The sequence below is a fragment of the Apis laboriosa genome, unplaced genomic scaffold (genome assembly GCF_014066325.1).
Source record: "Apis laboriosa isolate Shangri-la unplaced genomic scaffold, ASM1406632v1 scaffold34_cov151, whole genome shotgun sequence".
NCBI classification, from domain to species: Eukaryota; Metazoa; Arthropoda; class Insecta; order Hymenoptera; family Apidae; genus Apis; species Apis laboriosa.
This window is the reverse complement of record NW_025222928.1, coordinates 8,487,331-8,509,284: the sequence shown is the minus strand read 5'-3', so window position 1 is coordinate 8,509,284 and position 21,954 is coordinate 8,487,331. Positions and strand designations below refer to the sequence as shown.

The following is a 21,954-nucleotide window of genomic DNA, read 5'->3' as shown; positions in this document are numbered from 1 at the left end:
AATTTGATCGAGTGGTAAAAGTTACTTATAATTGTGCAGTCTTTAGTAGTACATAGTTAATATAGTCAGACATTGAAGATGTTTATGAAATAAAATTTTTATTTTTCATTTAACTGAAAATACAACATTTTTAATATAAATTTTGATTACTTATAAAAAAATTTTAATTAGTTATTTACAAAATATATCGAATTATAAAATATAATCTATTAAAATCTCAATATTTATTTAATACATGGATATAATAGACGTATATAATAACCGCGCTATCTATTGCTAATATTACGTACTATCTTTTTACCTACATTAGATATCTTTTTAAATTTATTAATAATTCATTAATAATAATGTACTAAAAAAAATTCCTTTTTTTTTATCTGCCTGATATCACTTATGTATATTAAAAGCGAAGTTTATACTGGTATATTTTATATTTTATAAATATAACATTTTAATAAAATTAAATAAATTTTTTGAATAATAAAAAGGTAAATTATTCTTTATATAAGACTATTTTCTATAATAAAAGTTTATTTAATAAGCGTACAAAGCTTTCTGTTGGTAGTGATTTTAATATAAATTTTAATATATATAAAATAAAATGATAATTATTTACAATAACAATATATTTACTTGTTTGCTTTTATTTGTTAAGTTTACAAAAAAAATAGTGTAATTATAAAATGACAAGAAAAGAACAAACAAGCATTCTTAGAATTTCAAAAATTTTCTTATTTAAAAAAAAAGAAAAAAAAAAGGAATGTCTGTCAATACTAACAAATTATATAAACAAGATAACACTTTTATACAACTTTGTGAAACTGTCACTAATAAACAATATATACAATATCTAATTTGATAATATATCTCTTCGGCATTTATAAATCAATTTGACTAAAAATTCATATAGCACTATAATACAGTACTTAAATAGGCACGTTCAGTATAAGTACTAGTTCTAATCCAGTCTCCTATTAATAAATGATGTTTCATTATCAAAAATTATATTTTAACACAATCTATATTTATTTATAAATATACTATATATATATTTTTTATTTTTCATGAAACAGAATTACAAAACTTTTATTTAAGGCCAATTATTTTGTTCAGGAACTAGTGTGCCAGATTATCAAATAATTCAGTTTCAGCATAAAACCGATAACTGTTAATATGTATGTTAATATATATAATTATGTATAACTTCTATATAAACAAAAGTTACCCTTCTTGAAGGCATTATTTTATGGTATAATAACCATTTGGCATTTTAACTTGTACAATTCAATTCTCGTGTTCATCAGGATGATCTGTTTTAATATGATGCGTGAATGTATATTGCGTAGTAAATCGTTTTTTACAATAAGGACATTGATATGGCATCAGAGGATGTGCAGATCTTAAATGTGCAACAGCTAATTCTCGTAAAACAAATGGAGATTGACATACTCCGCATCGATACCTAAATATCATAAATATTGATATTTTATATTTTTTAAAATTCGATTATTTTTAATATAAATTTAAATCTTACCCGCCCATTGTCTTGATTAAGGTTCGTTTAATCGGAGGTGGTGCACTTTCTTCATTTATTTCTATTTTCGGTTCAATAGGAGATATAGAATATTCCAATGATGTTTCAGGAATTAATTTTGGCATAGCTTCTTCTTCTTCTTCTTCTTCTTCTTCTTGTTCTTCTTCTTTTTCTTCTTTTTTTGACTCTTTCTTTAAATCTTGTTTTCGCACCTATGAGAATAATAGAAAGAATAATAGAATTTTAAAATGTGTTGAATGTATTAAAATTTGTAAAAATAGTTCTCGATTAGTTACCATTGTATATGAACTTTCCATGTGTATTCTCATATGAGAATTTTTAGATTGAAAACTACTAAAAGAGGCGTTGCACTTGGTACATTTATATTTTTTGCTGTTACTAACTGACATAGATTTTTGTGAAGTCTTTGAAGAAACACCTTTCTTATTGAGCACAGTTTCTGCCGTACATTGATGTGTTAATAGAGATACTTCTTTGAAAAATATTTTATTACATTTTGAACAATGATATGTTTTATCAATAATGTGAGATTTTTGATGCGTTTTATATATATTTTTGTCTACAAATGATTTGTTACATACTGTGCATATGTACATTGATGTCGATTCATTTCGTTTATGAGATACCTATTATTAAAATAAAAAAGTATTCAAATATATATCAAAAAATATCATTTTAAAAATGTATACCTCATGTCTAAATAATTGCCACTTTTCTTTGAAAGATTTTTTACAAATGTGACAAGTGAAATTTTTACAAGTATAATTGTCTGAATGTGTTCTTAAATGCGTTAACATTGTAGTATGATCACTGAACCATTGTAAACAAATACCACATCTTGCAACATTTTTAAATGCATTAGTATTTAATGGAACATTTCTTTTCGATGGTAAATCTTCATTAGGAATATCTTCCATCATCTGAAAATTATATTTTATTTTTATTATAATATTTTTAAATAATATATAAATAATTACAAATCAACCTCTGAATATGTTCTAGTTTTTGCACGAGTTCTGGCTTCTTTTGCCTCTTTAGCTTCCCTTTCAGCATTTAATACTTCTTCTTGTTCAACACTGGTCATTACAAGTGACACTGTAGGTTCTTGACTATGTTCGCTCATTCTATGTGCTGCTAAACGTATAAAAAGTCCAAAAGATCGACCGCATATATCACATTTGTGTCTTTTTGGTTCATGAGTACGCATGTGATTTGATAATGCACTTTGTTGAGTACAAATCTAGATAAAAATGAAGAACAAAAATTTTAAAAATATAATTATTAAATTATAATTAAATTTTTTTTTATAAAATACACATAAAATTATTTACTTTTCCACAAGTAGGACATGTAAGTGATTTAGTAGTATCTGTAAAATGTTCTCTTTTCACTTCCTTTGAAGATTCTTCGTTTTTGAGAATTTTTATTGATTGCTGATTTGTTAATTGCAATGTTTTTGTTGAATTACTGACTTCATGCAATTGAATGTGACTTTGATAAGCTTCGGTACTTGGGAAAAATCTATAAAAAAATTAAATATATTAAGTATATTATGTATTTAATAATATATAAATATTATATATTTAAATACATGAAAGTTAGAAAAATTAAAATAATAAAAAATATTAATAAAAAGTATAAACAACCTATTACATAAAGAGCACCAGGTATTGGTCCCAATTTCATTTATTTGAGTTAAATGATCACGTAATCTGTGTTTCTTTAACATTTCCCAACTCACAAATTGTCTATCACATTGATCACAATCTATAACACTTCTATCAAAATCTAATGTTACTTTCAAGTGATTAGTAGCTTCATGTTTAGCTAAATCTTCTACTAATTCAAAACAAGCAGAACATTTTCTACAATTATATTTTCTTGGACAGTGTAACTGCATATGTTTCATTAAGCTTTCCTTTGTTCTATAATAAATAATTACTAATTATAAAACTGTGGATATGATACATTATTAAAATTATCAAAAACTTACTTATAGTAACTATTGCAAGGAGTACACCACCATTTAGATGATAATTTTGTTTCTGAATTTAAATCTTTTCTGTCATTCATTGTTAAACTACCTGTCAGTACTTGTTCTAAAATACTAGTTCTTTTTTCTTCCTCCTTTATTTTTTGTCTTGAGACATTATTTTCATTTTTTAATAAATTTGTATTATGATTTACTATTATATTTAATTTATCATATAACTCATTTTCTATACAGTTTTTATGTGATGATTCATATGCACTAACATCTGTTTCTAATATTGATTCTGTAGTCATTTCTTTAATTTCTACTTCACATGGTAATTCAGGTAATGATTCCATGCAACTATTTTGATGCTCTTGATTAATATCTATTGACATTGATGGACTTTCAATTGGCAGTGAAACTGGCAAAGGTACCAAAGGTGGTGGTGCTCTAGGTTTTTCTCTCCATAATTGAGACTAAAAATCATAAAAATATTGTTTATTCAAAAAATATAAAAATAAATAATATTATACAATATAAATTAATTATTAGAAAATTAAATACCTGACAAGGATCAGGAGAATTTTTCATTGCTTCTAAATAAATCTGAACAGATTCAATATCCTTATATGCTAACAATTTCAAATACATACTTTTGTAAACACTCAAACAATATTCTCTAAATTCATAAACATCATCTAGCCTTGCGGCACAGAACTGACATATTTGCTTTGGCAGTGGATCGGTTTTGTATACTAAGACTGGCAGACAAGCACGTAATTTTTGTGCTACTTTACGTTGTACACCTTCATTACCAAAAATTGATAACATTTCATTTTTCTCTTCTGAACATAATCTACAAGCATTCTCCCACTTGTTAGACACAGCCATTATAAATAATTTAGCAGTAAACTATTTTTTATATTTCTTTAATCTTTGTGATGAAACGATTAAGCGACGATGAACATACCACGATACGTATTTATTTTCCGTAGTTATGTTCACGTCAAATATGTGATCGAAAAATACGATCAGCTTTACGAATTAGGTTAGCCAATAGTCCATACCGAATATAAGAATGTAATCACGAAATTGTGATCAAATGGTACATGCATCTCTTTCTCACGTTACACGTGCTACCCGGATACTTCAACGGGTGATTCTTGTTTTATAAATTTCAAATTTTCTTTTTATCATTCTACTTTCACCTTGTGCCGTTTTGACCATTCGGAACTAGCCTTTCAAGTGTAACGATTCAGAGAACCGGTTTTTGTACGTAACCGCTTATGTGCATGGATATTGCTTAATACTGTCATCTATCATATGCACCTTCCAACTATCTTCGGTTGAGTAGCTTTCTTTTTGCATTCGACAAGTTATGTAGTCACTATGTTTTGATAACTACTGCTCGAAAAACTATCTTTCAGAATTTCAAATATTATCACTATGTATGATTTAGTGGTTTTTTAGTAATTCTTTTTATTTCATCTATAATATTATTGTTAAAATTTAATTTTCAAACAAATATAACGTACAAAGTTATAAATAAAAATAGTAAATCATTGATTTTATGAATGTATTCAATATTTATAATGGCGTGGCAAGGATCATTGATCGTCGAGTAAGAATCACATGTAACGAGAAACGCGGTCTATTTAAATTTGCATTTTCTTTGTTTTTTAAAATTGTATCTAATTAATAAAGATAATGTTATGCTAATGCAATAAGAAATAAATTAATATTTAAATAATAGTTATGAATTATGTAATATTTTGTTGAACATTAATTTATTATATAAATTTACATATTTCAACATAAATATATATGAATATAATTTATTTTCCTTTGCCAATGGTTTAAAATTCTTTTTTATAAATTTTTATAAATTTTTAAATTAATAATTTTATATATTAAGAAAAAATAAGAAGAAAACCATAAAGGAAAAGTTATAATAAGTATACATATGTATTTCCTACTAAAAAATTGCATTATAAAATAATTTAAAAAATTATTTAACTAAAGATGTATCTTCAAATATTTATATACAACATATAATAATAAATTACATAATTATTATTAATAAATTATTTCATCAAACAATTGAAAATATTTTATATAAGAAATAACATAATCAAATATTAATTTAATTATATACAATTATTTAAACAAAAAACTTTTTTAAGAGAAATACATGTATAATTTCTTAAATTTTCATAGAACATACTTTAATTTTCATTCAATATATTAATTTTAATATTAAAATAATTATATTATTAATTATAAATATGAGGAAAATTAAAGTATGAATCCTTATATAATTATTAATGCTTATATGATTAGAATAAAATATTCAATTGAAAAATTATTTTTTCTTTCTTATACATTATATAAATAACAATTGTATATTACTTAAATTATTAGATATTCATATTATATAAGTAACTTAATAATAATAAATAATATATAAATGCCTTTTAATAAAAAGTAACAAATATTATCCATCATACAACGAATATTATAAAATTTTCTATGAATATAATGAATATATTTTTGCTTGTAGCTTAATTTTTTATTGATAAATTAATTGATACGATATTGTTTTTTTTTTTCAATTAATTTGTTTCGCATCTAAAAAGAGAAGTAAAATAATGTAAGGAGACTATGATAATGCAATAACAATTATATAGCAAATAAATGTATGTACATATAAATGTATATACATATATGTATATATTTGTGTATATATATACAATTATATAGCAAATAAATGTATGTACATATAAATGTATATACATATCTGTATATGTATATATTTGTATATATATATATATATATATATATATATATAAAATATACATAAATATACACATACATTGTAAAATCAAAATAATAATTATAAGAAATATTTCATAAATAAGTTATATATTTTATAAATTATATTAAGAATTTGCATATTTTTATTTCAGTTCACATATAAAAAAATAATTTTATAATAAATTCTTTTAATCATTTTTCTTCCAATTACATATGAATTAATGAATTATATGTGTGAAAATTATAATTAAAATTGTCAAATAAATTTAAAAATTTTTTCTAGATAACAAACTTTAATTTCTTCTTACAAATTTAAATATGTTTAATAAATTTAATGATTTTTTTTTTAATAATCAATATACATATCAAATCTTAAGAAAGATATTATAATAATATTCACACACATGATGTTTATGTAATCGCATCTGTTCCCATTTCTTCATGTATATTAAATTTCTTAATATAATAAATAACATTTTCAAATATAGTAGTTATTATTTTTCGATATTCACGCTTTAAAATTTACTATAATTTACAGATATATATTTTTAATTTTTAAATTACGAAAGAAAAATAAAAGATTTATTAATATAGACATTTTAAAAATGCAATTATTTTAAATACATATTATGCAATCAACTGAAATTTTATTGATATTTTACTTCGTATTTTTCATAAATTAATGTGAAAATTTAAAGAAAATAAGACATTCGTTTATTTATGTGAATATATATATTATTATATTTATATTATCGCTGTATCGATAACTCTAAAAAATTCCATTAATATCAGGATAGAGAGATATACATGATAAATAAAGAATAAACAACTTTTTTCGAAATAGTTGAAAAAATAACGTTTCAATAAAATGTTATGTTACACTGTACATATTTTCCTACATTAATATTCAGCTAGGCACCAGCCTAGCATGTAGTATCTTTTGATAACTATTCACAACCGAATGAGGAGACAAGTTAGAAGCTTAACTAATAAAAATCAAATATTCATCTGAATATTTCTATATAATACATATTCTATGTTATTTGATTTATGATATACAAGTTTAATGAATATAAGTTGTCTGGAAATGGATCACTTCTTTTAATAGAATTATTTTATCAGTTTATCATATATAGATTAATATTCACTAATGAATTAAAAAAATATCAAAGAATAAAGATGTTTAGATGCCTCTTTCATTCTTCCTTTTTAAAAAATCCATTATATTGTTTGTACATTCCTACTATCTTGCAGCTGGCATTTTTTCAAGAAAATCTTGTTCAATCACTGTTTCCACTTGTATAATATTTAACGGTGCTTGTGTATCGCTCGATCTGCGGCTTAATGTCGTAAAAAAATAATGCAGATCTTGCAATGAACGAATGTTATTTGATGTTAAAAGAAGTTCACCAGGTATAGTCTTTGTAGAGCTTGTTTCTTGTTTGTACTGAAACAAAAAATATTATGCAAAATATAACTATATTTTATGATTTTCAAAAAATGAAGAATATTTTAATAAATATTCAATAAGTTAAATTATTTATAAAGTAAATAGTAAAATACATATTTATTTTTTTTTAATTTTTTATGAAAATTTTTAAAATAAAATTAGATTAAAATTTATTATCTAATAAATTTTCATAAAATTTTTATAAAATAACACAGAAGGAAGATGTAATTTATAAATTTATTATAATTATCATTTTATAAATTCATATTATAAAATTTATTATAATATAAAATATAATTTAGATATTAAATTAGAGAAATGAAAAATGATTGGCTTATAAAAATAAAATGTGTATATATATATATATACACATATATATAATTTGTACTAAAATAAGTATTTCATCAGAATTAAATAAAACAATTGAAAATAACTATAAAATATGTATAAAAATATTCTATTTAAAATCAAACATTATTAAAATATTAAGATTAAAAAATATAATAAATATAAAAATAAATAATATCAATAATAAAAAAAAATAAATAAAGCAATTTATTTTTTAATATAAATAATATTAAAAAAGATTTTTAATTAGAAAAAATATATGAATGTATGAAGTTCATTAAGTTACTGTTAATTAAGTACATTTGTAATGAAACACTGCTGCACTTTACTGTTAGTCAGTTTTAAAGTGGCAATGGCAGTGACTAGACTAAGAACACATGTTTGTTTCATTTTTTATATTATAATAATGATAAATGCTAATAAATGTTATACACAACCGCGTAAGTATTTTTAATATTTAAAATAGATAATTATTCTTTACTATGATAAAAAATAGAATAATAAAAATGTTTATTTAGTTATAGATGATAAATGTGTTAATTACATTTATACTATAACATTATATTAAATATTTAAAGAAGTTTTACCCAAACTTTTTCTTTTTTATTATTAATTTTTTAATTTATTATTTAATAAAAATAATTATTTGATTTCTTTTTGTATAAATCATGAAGAATCAGTTTTTAAATAAAAATTAAATATTTTTTAATTTATTGTTTATTTTAAATCATATAATTAAATATGGAAAATAAAAATACAATTGGTGATTCATTGTAACTTCTCTACTTTTAATAGACTTCATTTAAGTTAATTGGCTATAATTAATAGAAATTAAATGATATAAATTATACAATAAGTTCACTTATATAATATTTTATTCTAAAAAATTAATTAAACTTTTTATAATATTAATCTAATATTTATGCATTATTATCTATAATTATGCTATATATTATTATAATTATTAATAATTATATATATTATTATAATTATACTATATTTTAGAATATATGGATGATTCTGATTATAAAGATTTAAAATTTTATGAAGATATGCCAGTTAATTATATTGAAAACTTTGATAAAGATCATATGGATATGATTCAAGACGATTTTTATATTTTAAGCAATTTTGAAGATGCAAACTTACAAAACAATCTTTACTTTCATAAAAATAATCTTCAAATACCGTTTGAAACTAACGATGATTCGTTCAAAAAAAAATCATCAGTTGAACACTTAGAATGGTATAAACCTGAAAAAATGTATCGATATACGAAACATCGAATTCCTGGATATGATTATGAAGAACTTGATTATATGATTACAAAAAATTTTCAACAATGTGATGAAAGATCCATTTGGACCCATTGCCTTTGTCAATTCACTTGTTCTGAACCAGATATGGTAGATTGTTATACACCATGTAAAAGTGGATGCGAATGCAAAGAAGAATATGTTTTTGATGAAAAAACACAACAATGTTTGTTACCAGAACAGTGTTTTCCAAAAGAAGATAATTTTTATATTACATAATTTATATAACTTAACATATAAAAAATGCAATGTTTTTATTTTATTTTAAATGCTAATGTTGTTTAGTGTAATATAAAATACGGAATTTATATTAATTTGAATAAAGATAATGATATAAAAGCTTGTAAAATCAAATTACTTCTTAAATTTACCTTGCTATCCATCAATTTTGCTATTCTCGTAATGTGTGGTACAAAATCAGAAGATAAATTATTGTTTTCTACAGATCCTGCTGCTGAATCACCTACAAATGCCCACCGATACCTATAAAAAAAATCTCAATTTTATGTAATTTTTTGAAGAATTATTCTTTATAAAAATTATTTGGATTTTTGACTTACATTTGAAATTGAGGAAGTCTATGTGCAGGCAAAAGCAATGCTAAATCTAATAATTTAGCAGCTGCAAGTTGTAATTGCAACCAATGAGGATGACCATGTGCTTGAAGTCCATTGCTAGCATTTACTGCCCAAGATGAATCCAAAGCTGACAATAGTTTTATATGTGAACTGCACAGAAATAAAATATCTTTAGAATTTCATTTAATTAACAAAGTTTATAATACATTTTTTTAATTGTTTTAATAAATTGCAATAAAAGCAGAAAAACAAAACAAACACAAATCCCATGAATTATGCATGTAACTACTATTTCCCAATATTGCAAAATTAGATAAAATATATTATCTTTTAATGACGCCAAAAAAATAATAATATTACATTTTTTTCAAAGAAATATCTAACAAATACGTTCAGAAATTTACATTTCGTTTTATGTACGTTAATATGCAAGAAGCATTCAAAATTACCTGCTATGACGACTGATGTCCCAACACCAATCAATTTATGGAGGCATCATAAATTCCACCAAATCACGGATACCGAAACAAAGTCAAAAACAATATGACATTAGAGGTATCATTAATGTTAGTAAGGAGGAAAAACAAACAATTTAATTAGAACACGATGCTAAATGTTTAATGATATGTTTTATCAAACTACGCAAAGACTACTAAATTTAGAATTAAAAAATAACTTAATATAAAAAAAAATGATACGATTTTAGTGTGATAAATAATAATTGATAAAAAAAAAATGTTCCCAAAAAATTATTTTAGATTTTTTTTCTTGATAATTTTTAAATAATCCTTTGAAATATCATGCATTAAAAGCACCAAAATCCCGAAAGCAGAATAATCCAATAATTAAAAATATGAAGTATTTACTCTACCTAAATTCTTCGCTATCTGCATTCAGTTCTTGTTCAATATATAAGAAGACTTGAACAAGTTCGCTAACTATTACTGGCCATAAGGAAGTTGCGTGCTGTGGAGACATTCTAAGAAGTAACACTCGAAAACAAAGAAAGACTTGTGCTTGAATAGATGGAATCACTTGTGGTAGTCGTAAACTGTCCGCTAATCGTTCTAATAATAGACAATAATAATAATAATAATAATGATAATAATAATAATAATAATAATAATAATAATAATAATAATAATAATGATAATAATAATAGCAATAATATAATAATAATAAATTCAATATTATATAAAAATTATATAAAATTATATAAAATTATATAAAATTCAATAATATTTATTAATGTTTTAGAAATAACTGACCTTGAATTTCAGGCATGTATTTATGGTATTGATCCATTTCACTGCAAAGTATCACATATGCTAATCTTTTTAATAGTTGTGCTTTCTGCTCATACTCTTGTTCTTTTGAAGAGAATATACTGATACTACTACTTTGAGCCATAGAAACGCGATCTGTAATAAAATAAATTCATAAAATATAAACTTATAAATAACAATTTATTTATTTATAATTTATTTTTTGGCATTTTTTCTAAAAAAGATAACTACTCATTAAATCTCGAAATGTTGTATTGTCATGTGTCATTAAATTATCTATAATAGTCCTCCAATATGGCAAACATGCTGGTGTCATTTGGAAAAAGGCAGAATCTAATAAAAGATCCAACACATCTTTGCGCCATGCTTTTCTTGTATATTGATAACCTGATAAGGAACTCAGTAATTGTGAACAAGCCGTGAATGAGGCAATATTCTTTGTCCTAGAAGTTTAGTTATTAGTAGAACACAAAAACTGCTAAAACAAAATTAATTAAAAGTTAGATAAAATCTTACGAATGATTCTTGAGATATGGTGTAACATTATACATGAGATTGGTTAACAAGGTCACTACACGTTCTTTTTCTTGGGAACCGTAACTAACATCGAACAAAGGTGCTAATATTTCTGCTAATACTGCTTGAGCTTGAATACTATATGCTGCATTAGGCGGTGTACCGGGTGTTACTGTAAAAGATGTATTTGTTAGTTTTTTTGTCAAGTGAGGATTAGAATGCTAAAGCATATTGCTCTAACATAAAAAAAAGAAAAAAATAAATAATAAAAGTTATAATTTCTAATAGAATAAAAAATAAATTTTTTTTAAAAAAGAAAAAGCACATTACGCACCAGCACCACTTTTGCCTTCTTTACCTTCCGAGGATCCTTCAGCAACTTCAAACGCATCTTCTCTTACCGCTAAATTTCTTCTTAACCAAGTTGTTTGTTCTAAACATGCTCCAGCTATTTGTGAACATGATTCAACCAACTAAAAAATTTTTAAGTTAATTTTATGATTATATGAAGTAAAAATTTAAAAAAGAGATAAAAACAATACTTTTGCTGAAACATCTTGTAAATCTCTAATATCCTTTTTTTCTTGCATAGGTGGACATTTCTGTACATATTCGTTTAAGATAGCTAATAAAAGAAATTGAGCAGGTGCAGTCAAAGATAGACCATCTTTAAGTAAACCAAGTAAAGATGCCCATGATTCAATAAGAGATTGAGATGTGTTACTTTGCATATAAATATAAAGTAATTCCAATACAGAAACTTCTAACGAAAAATCTTGTTTTACACCGTGAATCGGTGGTGGATTTTTTACAACTTGATGAACAGTTTGAACTAAAGTATCGATAGGCATTACACGAATCGCGCTTACTAAATGAACCATGACTTGTTGATTTGGACAAGCTTCTGGAAGCACCTAATTATAAGCAAATAAAATAAAAATATATGATTATTTAAATATATACATGACATATTATTAACCTGCTGATATAGTTACCTTTTTAGAATTAGTAGAATGTTGTCGTCTTTCGTGCCAAGCGACAGCAATGGCGGCCAAAAAATTTACACCATGATGAAAAGATATAGGAGACAAGAGTTCTAAAAGTTGATGCTTGACAATTCGTGGACTACCTACTACACAGCTAGCTTGATCACTAAATTTTAATTTAAAAAATTTATTAATATATTCTATTAATTATAAAAAAAATTGAAAAAAAAAATTAAAAATAAAACAAACTTGTCCTTCGTTGCTAACACTGCTTGCCAAAGAGTGGAAAGAGATGCAATTATTCTTGGTAGATGACTTAAAGCAGTTCTTCGAGCATATTGTTGTAATTCACTGATCCCATTTTTATCCTTTGTTGTAGTAAGATCCTACAAAAAAATTAGAATATATAAATATTTTTCGTTAAAAATATATTTTTAAAAATATATTTTTAAATATATAAGTTCTTACAGGAGAAAGAGGACTCGGCATAAATACATGAATAAGATTATTGAATATTTGACCAGGATTTGCACCAGGAATTCCAGTCTGAATCGTACCACTTAGAGGTTGATTAAATGAAAAACCGATTTGTTGTGATGTATCCAATAGACAATAGTGAAGTAAGAATGTTAAAGCTTCTAGGTGTGTAACTGTATAATCTGCAGGAAGACAACATTCAACAGTACTTATATCTTGTAATTTTATCGCTGTTGTTGTTTCTTCGTTGATATAATATGATGCTAAATGTTCGATGTTGCAACACAATTGATGAATCACTGACGTAACTATAGATGTTAACGAAGATCCCATGAATGGAAGACTTGATGTAACGAGAGTTGTCCAATGTTGGTGTAAATGTCTCATGTGATCCTTTAAAAAAAATTTAATTTTTTGTAAAAAAAAAAAGTCAATGAAATAATAGATTTTGTTTTAAATTATATAATGTTGAAAAATTAAAAGAATGGAATTTAAAATTCATATTTACCAATTGTAAAGCGCTTAATATGCTAGCAAGAAACATTGGTTGTTGTGGAATTGATGCACCAGGTATATATTTTAAGCTATTTCCCATAATATTAGGAATATTTTCAGTTGGAGTATTTGGTATTGTTATATTTGAAGGACATATTTCTTCACCTTTTTGATTACCACATTGATGTTCTAACATGATTAAAGCTAATAGTAATCTTAAATAACAAAAAGTTTATTAATGTAATATAAAATTTATAAACATATATTTCTTCTCAAGTATTCACCTTAATAGTTGAATTTGAAAAGCTTCTGTATGATCGCTCGCTCTGTATTTGCATTTATTCACATCATTATCTGTAATTGGGTCATTGAACAAGATAATTTCTTCAGTAAATGTAAATATTTCTTCATTTTCTTTATGAGCATTTTTCATATTCATTACGCTAGATACAAGACAATGTAATGCAACCTTTTGTACTTTACATTTAGTAAGTAGATCGATTATATAACAACTGAAACCTTTTCCTGAATCACGAACGATTGGAATTAATTCAGAAAATATAAGTGTTAACAATTCTGCGCTTGCAAGTTGTACCTAATTAGAAATAAATTTTAGTTAATAAATATTTACAAAATATAAATCAAATATTATGAATATAATTACCTGTCGATTTCCTGAAATTTCTTCGTGCGTAAGTCTCATTTGTCCTAAATTAGGATAGTAACTCCTAGCAAAATAAAGGCACACGCTAATTAAAACTTCTAAATACATACTACTTCTATAAGCCGCTATAAATTCTGTATTTGCTATCTCTCCATGAAAGTTTCTTCCAAATACACTTTTTCGATGTCTTGCTAATAAATTTAATAATGTTGTATTTTTTGTAGTATTAGTTACACTAGTTGTTGCAGCACAACAAAGAAACATTCTTGTGTTGGTTAATAATTCGTTGCGAAGTGTACGCAATGCGTAAAGTGTTTTAGTTGAATCATAAACCCCACAATAAAGCAACATATGTGAATGGAGATTGTGTACACCGATTCCGAAATTGCGACCCGTTTTTGAATTTTGATATATAGATTCATCAATCTATAAATATAGCATTGAATTAATATGACATTAATATATTGATATTATATTTAATTATATAATACAAAATAAAAATAAATCAAGATCCAAGAGCACTTACAATTTTAGGTGGTTCTACTGCATCACATATTTGCATTACTTTATCAAGTACTTCGTTTAAGATTTCTTCGACTATGCTATTCCCACTAGAGTTACTGAAATATTCTTCTGCAGTTGTACTAACATCAAGGTCTGCTTCTTCATCATCCATTGTCCAGCTAGGTACTTCAACGCTTGCTTCGAAACTTCCAACATCATGAACATCATAATTCGTTGCAAATTCGTTTGTGCTATGATATTTACCCTTAATAATAGTTCCTGCTACTTCTTTAGAACTACCTGGCATTATAATGGATTCTTTTTTCTGTTTTCCTTGTTTATTTGTAATTTCAGGACTACTGGAGTCAAAACTATTAGTAATAGAATCCAAAGATGAGCCAACTTCTCCATTTAATTTTTTAAATCCATTTTTTTCTTTTGTTTTTAAGCTGGAATTTGCTGATTCATAAAGACTTTCATCCAGACTAGCAGTCGAACCTTTGTCAAAATCCATTTTCTTAAATCTTGTTGCATTTTTTAATAATTCTGTTGTTAAGTTTATTTTCTTTACAGTAGGCAACAAATCATCCTCCATTAAAGAATCATTAGAATTTTCATTGCAATTAAGTGATAAAGGATTCACAAAAACAGAAATTTTTCTATTGCCAGATATACTAGGAGGTACTTCTAATTCTTTCATAAATTGATTCTTTTCAGTTACATATTGATTACAGTTATCACCGGCGGCTAATGTCGTCACAGCGAATATTCTTTTTACTTTCACAGGATTTATAGTCTTTTTCTTTTTTTTACCCTTTCGCCATTTTTTATCTTCGTCCACACTATCGCTAACATGATATATTACATTTCCATCTACAGAACTGATTGCATAAATTTTTGCTGCACCTTCTGTATCATCTTGTATCTCAGATTTTTCTTCTATTGGATCATTTTTTGTGAGAACAGTATTGCTATGCTGTATACTGACATGGAGCACACTCATACGACAAGTGGATGGATCCAAGAGCATGATCAATAATGGATCTACTATACGTGAAATATCACCTCGCATTAGAGAGTGCAGAAGCCATGATTGAGCATGAAGTTTTAAAGAAGAGTTATCTGCAAGTTGTAGATTATCCAGTATTTTTAACAATGACCTGTTAAATAAATTAAATTAATAATAAATGAGACAATAAATGATTAAAAAATGCTTAAAAAAATTATTACATACTGATCAAAAGATTTCATACAGCCTCGTAATCTAGGATTCGTTTCAATTTCTCGTCCGAGGTGCCATAATGTAGCGAATCTATTAAATGCTTCTATTCTTTTTTCTATATTTTCTGATGTAAGCGCTACTCCTATTACATCTTCTACAGCATCACAGGAATTATGTAAAGCATGGTGCAATTCGTGCAATAATTCAACACATTTCATTCTATATTTATGAGCAGGTAATTCACCAAGATGATGCCATAGAGAATGCGCTAATACCTTCAAAATATTTAATTATATTTAATTATATAATTATTATTTAATACCTTCGAAATATTTATAAATATTATCCTAAGTTTTAAATTCTTAATTTAAATTTTTTTTAAATATATGAATACCTGAAAAACATTAGTATATTGCATCAAATAAGTTATATGCCATTGTTTCAACAATGGTACCATAATTACAGCTGTGATTCCTTCTCCACTCTTTGGATGTGTCTCAATATCATTATGAGCTTTTAACAAAGCAACTAAATCCAACAATGTAGCAATAGTCGTTAATTGGAGAGCAGGTTGTTTTCCCAACCAACAAGTACAAACTACTAAAACTTTTAACCAATCTGGAAGAATAATATTTCCTTTTGGTTCTTCTTCTATAAGTAATCCATCACCAGGAAGAAAATATTTAGGAAATGTAGATAATTCAACAAATAAGCTAGAAGCAATTTTCATAGTTTCATCCCATTCTGATTGGGAAACTGAATCAATGTTTAAATGAAGAATATCTAATTGCTTAGTATCTTCAATCACAGAAAGATCTTGGCTGAAAAAACCAGAATCTTCCATATTTAATCTAGAGTTTAATAAAAGTTCTAAATATCGCATTCTTTCGTCGAAACTCTCTCTTGGACATGATATCATTAAATTATCGAACATGTTCTGAACCGTTCTTTCTTTAGTTAATACTCTGTCACTAACAAATTTAACATAAAAAGTTTCATACTGTCTTAAACATTTTTCCAACATTGAATGTTGTGCTTGAAACGCAGGAGATGGTCCTCTACCTAAGGATCCTGTGGAGCCCATAATACTATTTTTACTAGATTGTTTTAATGTATTCAATTGATCTTTAGTCGGGGAATTAATAGTATTTGTTTCTATATATCCAGTCTTTATATCATCCATACTTTTATTTCTTGGCAAACCTTTGGATTCTTGATTTATTTCTATTGAAATATTTGTATTTGGTTCTGGTAGAGATTCACTTAATTTTGATGTACTTTTACTAGATTTTTTTTTTGACTTTTTATCAGATCGTTTGGTGGCACCCCCAGAGTTTGCTCTTCTTCTAGGACTGGGACTTTTCTCAGAAAACGAACTACTAGTTGTATCTGGTTTATTCAATTTACTATCAGATTGACTTTTTTCCAAAGGAATTGCAGTTAAGGAATTATCGTTGATTGTGGTAGTAGTAATTGTATCCAATTTCGTTTCCAATTCGTTTTTTTCTGTGTGATTCGAAACTATTGTTGGTTGAACCTTCGTTAGAATTTTTGCGCATAATCGAAGACTTCGTGAAATCTCCATAGGAGTTAAAAGATCAATGTGATACAAAAGTTTACTGATGATTTCATAGAACAAACCGGGTAGATGTTCGGAAGGAGTGTCTATAAATGCATCCAATGATACAGTTTCAAGTAGGAATTCAGTCAATATACATATTTCCATGAAATTCGGCATCCCACTACCTACAGGCCTCACAATAATATCTTCCGTTTCTTGTTTATTTTTTGCTCTAGCTTGACAAGCATTTTCAAATAAATGACCACAATGTATCCAAACATAAGATGGTTCTAAAGTTGAAAACAATAAGTTTGCTGATTTTACTACTTCATTCGTTTTTGGTACTCTATTTGATTGCCCACAAGCATTATAAAAAGTTCTATAATTAAAAAATTATCATAAATTATTATAATTATATTTCTATATTATTAAAGATTATTTTATTGTGATAATTTTAAATATATATTCTTTTATACCTAAAAACTTCAAATAAAATATCATCCAAAATTACTGGACCAATATCTGCTTTTTCTAACAAAGAAACTAATATTCTATATGGTTTTAAATCTTGTGGACTTTCTTCACAAATAGTTTTCAATAATGACTTTATTGCTTCTATTAACATTTCTTTTGAATACATATCAAAATAAGTAGGTGTATTTTCCATACTTCCTGATACTTTAGTATCTACTTTCCTCTTTAAAATAGATGTACTGACTTCAGTACCCAAAAGCCAAGCAAACAATCGTCTATGATATATATATGTATAAATTAATTTCATAAAATATTTAATTTGATATTTTTAATATTTTTATTTTTCATTTTTTTTACTTTACCTATTTAAACTCATGTCTCTTCTTAATATAGTTACAAGAGCAGCTGTGACTAGCGATACCATGTGCTCATGTGTTAATTGACTATTATGTACAGGAAAACCAACTAACAGCAAATCTAAAGCACTTCTTTGTACTAACACAGAATTGTCTTGTACTCCAGCACAAAGAGCAGTAACCTGATTTAATAATTAAAATTTAAGATTTAAAATTTTAATAATTAAAAAATAAAATAAGAATAATATTTAATTTTATATAATACTTTTCATATATACCATAATATTAGTATCTGTGCCCATGATATAATTCTGTTCTTCCATTGGCAGTTTCTTGTTAAAATGTGCTAATACAAAAGATATAGCAGGTAATCGAATTCCAGAATTTGAAGCTAAACAATCCCACAAGCATGCATAAAAATGTTCTGGACCTACTCCCTCACATACTTTTTCAAGTAAAGAATTTGTTCTAAAAGCAAATTTATACAATTTTTTAAAAATATTAATTTTATAATTTATATTTAAAATCTACTTTATTAATAATACCTATCAAAATGATCAGAACCATCTTCTAAACCAAGTAAAACACCACTTAAAAATCCACTCAAGCCAGGCCTTAATCTTTCTCCAAGAGGTACAAAATGCGTTTCATATACTGTCAATAAAGATGGTCTTACATTCATAGCAGCATGACCCAATAATGGAAATAGACCTATAAAAATGTTTATATTAATGAATACAAATTAATAAATATATTTAAATTATATGACTATAAAATTATATGACTATATTTAAATTATATGATTTTTATAAAAAATTTATTTTATTTTTTAATCTTACCAGCACTATATATAAACAATTCATGACTCAGTCTATTAGTGCCCATACATTTGAAAATAATGTCATAAGTTTCAAGAGCTTTTAAATGAACACCAGATGGCAAAGCAGGATGCATACATTGTGCTAATCTTTTAGATATTTTAATTCTTCTAGGAATAACTGGAAACTTCATATGACTTAATAACACTTTGTTTAATTTTCCAAGTGCAGATATTAAGTCTGCCCATTCGCTGGTATATTCAAAACTTTTTAACGCTTTGTCAACAGCAGATACATAACTGTATAAAAATATATTCTTCCATTTATAAAAAATTAAAATATAATTTAACAATATTTTATAAAAATTTAAAAAAATTAAATATATTATATACTTTTATTTAATAAAATAGAATATAAGTCAATAATTATATTACTTACACTCTATATTTAGAGTCTTTCATAAGTTCGAACTCTTCCAAAGCTATAGAACCCATTGTTATGATGTTCTATTATAATTTATAATAAAAATATATAACTATATATCACATATACTCGATTCTTCTTACATTATTCCAATATTACTGATTGGTATCACAAGTGATTCATAAGAAACAATTACCATTAAAAAATGCTCTTATCACATAGCACATTGTGTTTAGATAAGAGCATATTCTTTTGCCTGAAAAAGAAATTAAATAACCTCTTACAAATATGTTGATTTTAATCAATTAGTTCCGCGCATTTTAGAAATTTACAATAAATTTATAATAAAGATTTTTCAATTACATTTTCGTTTATGGATAAAAATAAATTACCATGAATATCGTCTAATTCGATAATTTTGTAGTATTAAAAATAGATCGTCTTATCTGTAGTCTGCAATAAAGAATAACTATATAACTTATTAATTATATTCTACCATATGATTGACAAGTGATGTATGATTAAAAACATATATTTTTTCGGATGAAATACAAAACAATTTCCTTCTAATCACCTTGTGAAAAATATATTTAAAATATAACGTATATGCTTAAAAAAAATTTAAACATGATAAAATGTTAAACGTTGTCTCTTTTTATACATTTATGATTTGTCCGTATTAATAATTTAATCTGTCCTATATGAAAGTCATTTGAAAATATTTTGGAAAAAATATTCTTGTAAATGTTTCATAAATGAGGTTAATAAACATTATTCAATATATAAATCTATAAAACAAATTTTAGAAACAATCGGTTATGTCCATTCTTGTACATAAGATCCAATGGATAGCTCACCTTTTGATGTTGACATTTCGAATTTGCATATGTCGTTAGGGATGAAGATAGAAAGCATCGAGTAACCGCATGTGTTTTTCGATCACGAATGCGATCATTGAGAAATGATATTGAAAAAAAACGAAAGAAATTGCAGAATCGTTCGATAATCCTAAAAATGGATCACCATAATTTTCTTAAAATGCCCTATCGAACGAGTTTTTGCATTATTTCATACACGTATGACATGGATGATCTGAAGTTGGTGGCACTGGATGAAATAGATTTCACGCGCACGTCAACGTAGATGCAACTCGCTGTTTGCTTTGTTCATGTACACAGCCACGTACACAATCAAAATTTTAATGCGCATGACGTAATTTAAAAAGGGGAAGTTTACATTCATTAAATTCACATTTTGATCGATGTTATGATAAATATAGTTCTAATTTCATTTATATTATTATCATAAATTGAATACAAATTTCTTTATAGAATAGTCGTGTAAAATGCAAAATCACATGTTTTCTACGCAATTTCATTCATTAATAAATTAATATTTTTGTGAATATGAATGTCAAAAGAAAATAATTTATTTTAATAAATGAATATATAATATATAATGTAATTTCAAGATATTTTAAATTAATGAATTGTAAATTTACTTTTAGTATAAATAAAATTTTTTTATACTTACCGATTTATAGCGGTAGATAATTACTATTATTACTATCAATAAGTCCAAAGTGATGTGAAAAATATATGTATATAATTTATAAAAATTTTGTAACGATGATAAGTAATAATGTAGAAGCAATATGAATGAAGAAATGAAGCAGAAATATGAAAAGAATAATATTATTCTATTCTGTGGTTTTTGCCCGTCCTTATCTCTTTTAGTTCACTCTTATCTGGTTGTACACAGGGGAAAATTTGTTTGATCATATACATTTTATCGACACACGAGTAATTACATTTCAAAAATACATTCATTTATCATTTCTCTATTCTTTATAATAATCATTTTCCATATATAATTTCGCATAGACGGTATTTTAAAAACAAAGCAATTTTTAACATTTATGAATATTTACAATTTTTTATAAAATGTTAGTTTATTTCTTTTCAAGGTTTTTATAAAATATTTTAATTACACAATGTTTAGTAATATGATTTATTTTGATTCACTACAAATTCAATGGACATGTTTTGGACATTACATCAATATGATTAAGAGATTAATCATATAAATAAAATAATATTTATAGAAATTAGTTATAAGATTTTATGATCAGCCTTT

General features: G+C 25.0%; 3 protein-coding genes across 11 annotated transcripts; 1 reads left to right on the top strand and 2 right to left on the bottom strand.

The window, feature by feature from the left end:
• Window positions 1–667: 667 nt before the first annotated feature.
• On the bottom strand, window positions 668–5,163 carry LOC122714832 (zinc finger protein Xfin-like). Of its 2 annotated transcripts, XR_006346720.1 has the most exons (10): window positions 4,095–5,163; window positions 3,549–4,006; window positions 3,202–3,480; window positions 2,887–3,076; window positions 2,541–2,795; window positions 2,245–2,475; window positions 1,831–2,181; window positions 1,535–1,746; window positions 1,226–1,462; window positions 668–971 (listed from the first exon to the last, which is right to left on the bottom strand). XR_006346720.1 is itself a non-coding variant. In XM_043936527.1 (9 exons), exons 1-9 carry the CDS (start codon window positions 4,419–4,421, stop codon window positions 1,285–1,287), a joined length of 2,481 nt encoding a protein of 826 aa, XP_043792462.1. In that variant the 5' UTR covers window positions 4,422–5,163; the 3' UTR covers window positions 668–1,284. The 2 variants fall into 2 exon arrangements, 1 of the variants encoding a protein (XP_043792462.1); XM_043936527.1 differs by having other exon boundaries at window positions 668–1,462.
• A 2,424-nt stretch (window positions 5,164–7,587) lies between these two features.
• On the bottom strand, window positions 7,588–21,486 carry LOC122714852 (protein dopey-1 homolog). Of its 7 annotated transcripts, none has more exons than XM_043936572.1 (27): window positions 20,676–21,038; window positions 20,211–20,287; window positions 19,834–20,074; window positions 19,417–19,694; window positions 19,123–19,288; window positions 18,856–19,045; window positions 18,584–18,759; window positions 18,224–18,496; window positions 16,581–18,126; window positions 16,199–16,461; window positions 14,987–16,124; window positions 14,461–14,886; window positions 14,081–14,391; window positions 13,810–14,011; window positions 13,293–13,694; window positions 13,074–13,210; window positions 12,834–12,990; window positions 12,381–12,752; window positions 12,173–12,311; window positions 11,839–12,010; window positions 11,554–11,765; window positions 11,305–11,457; window positions 10,908–11,103; window positions 10,486–10,497; window positions 10,019–10,186; window positions 9,830–9,941; window positions 7,588–7,791 (listed from the first exon to the last, which is right to left on the bottom strand). In XM_043936572.1, exons 3-27 carry the CDS (start codon window positions 19,887–19,889, stop codon window positions 7,588–7,590), a joined length of 7,461 nt encoding a protein of 2,486 aa, XP_043792507.1. In that variant the 5' UTR covers window positions 19,890–20,074; window positions 20,211–20,287; window positions 20,676–21,038. The 7 variants fall into 7 exon arrangements, with proteins under 7 accessions (XP_043792507.1, XP_043792508.1, XP_043792506.1 ...); XM_043936573.1 differs by having other exon boundaries at window positions 20,182–20,271; XM_043936571.1 differs by having other exon boundaries at window positions 20,211–20,271.
• Window positions 7,662–9,777, top strand: LOC122714853. Of its 2 annotated transcripts, none has more exons than XM_043936578.1 (2): window positions 7,662–7,757; window positions 9,148–9,777. In XM_043936578.1, exons 1-2 carry the CDS (start codon window positions 7,727–7,729, stop codon window positions 9,675–9,677), a joined length of 561 nt encoding a protein of 186 aa, XP_043792513.1. In that variant the 5' UTR covers window positions 7,662–7,726; the 3' UTR covers window positions 9,678–9,777. The 2 variants fall into 2 exon arrangements, with proteins under 2 accessions (XP_043792513.1, XP_043792512.1); XM_043936577.1 differs by lacking the exon at window positions 7,662–7,757 and adding an exon at window positions 8,286–8,582.
• Window positions 21,487–21,954: the final 468 nt, after the last annotated feature.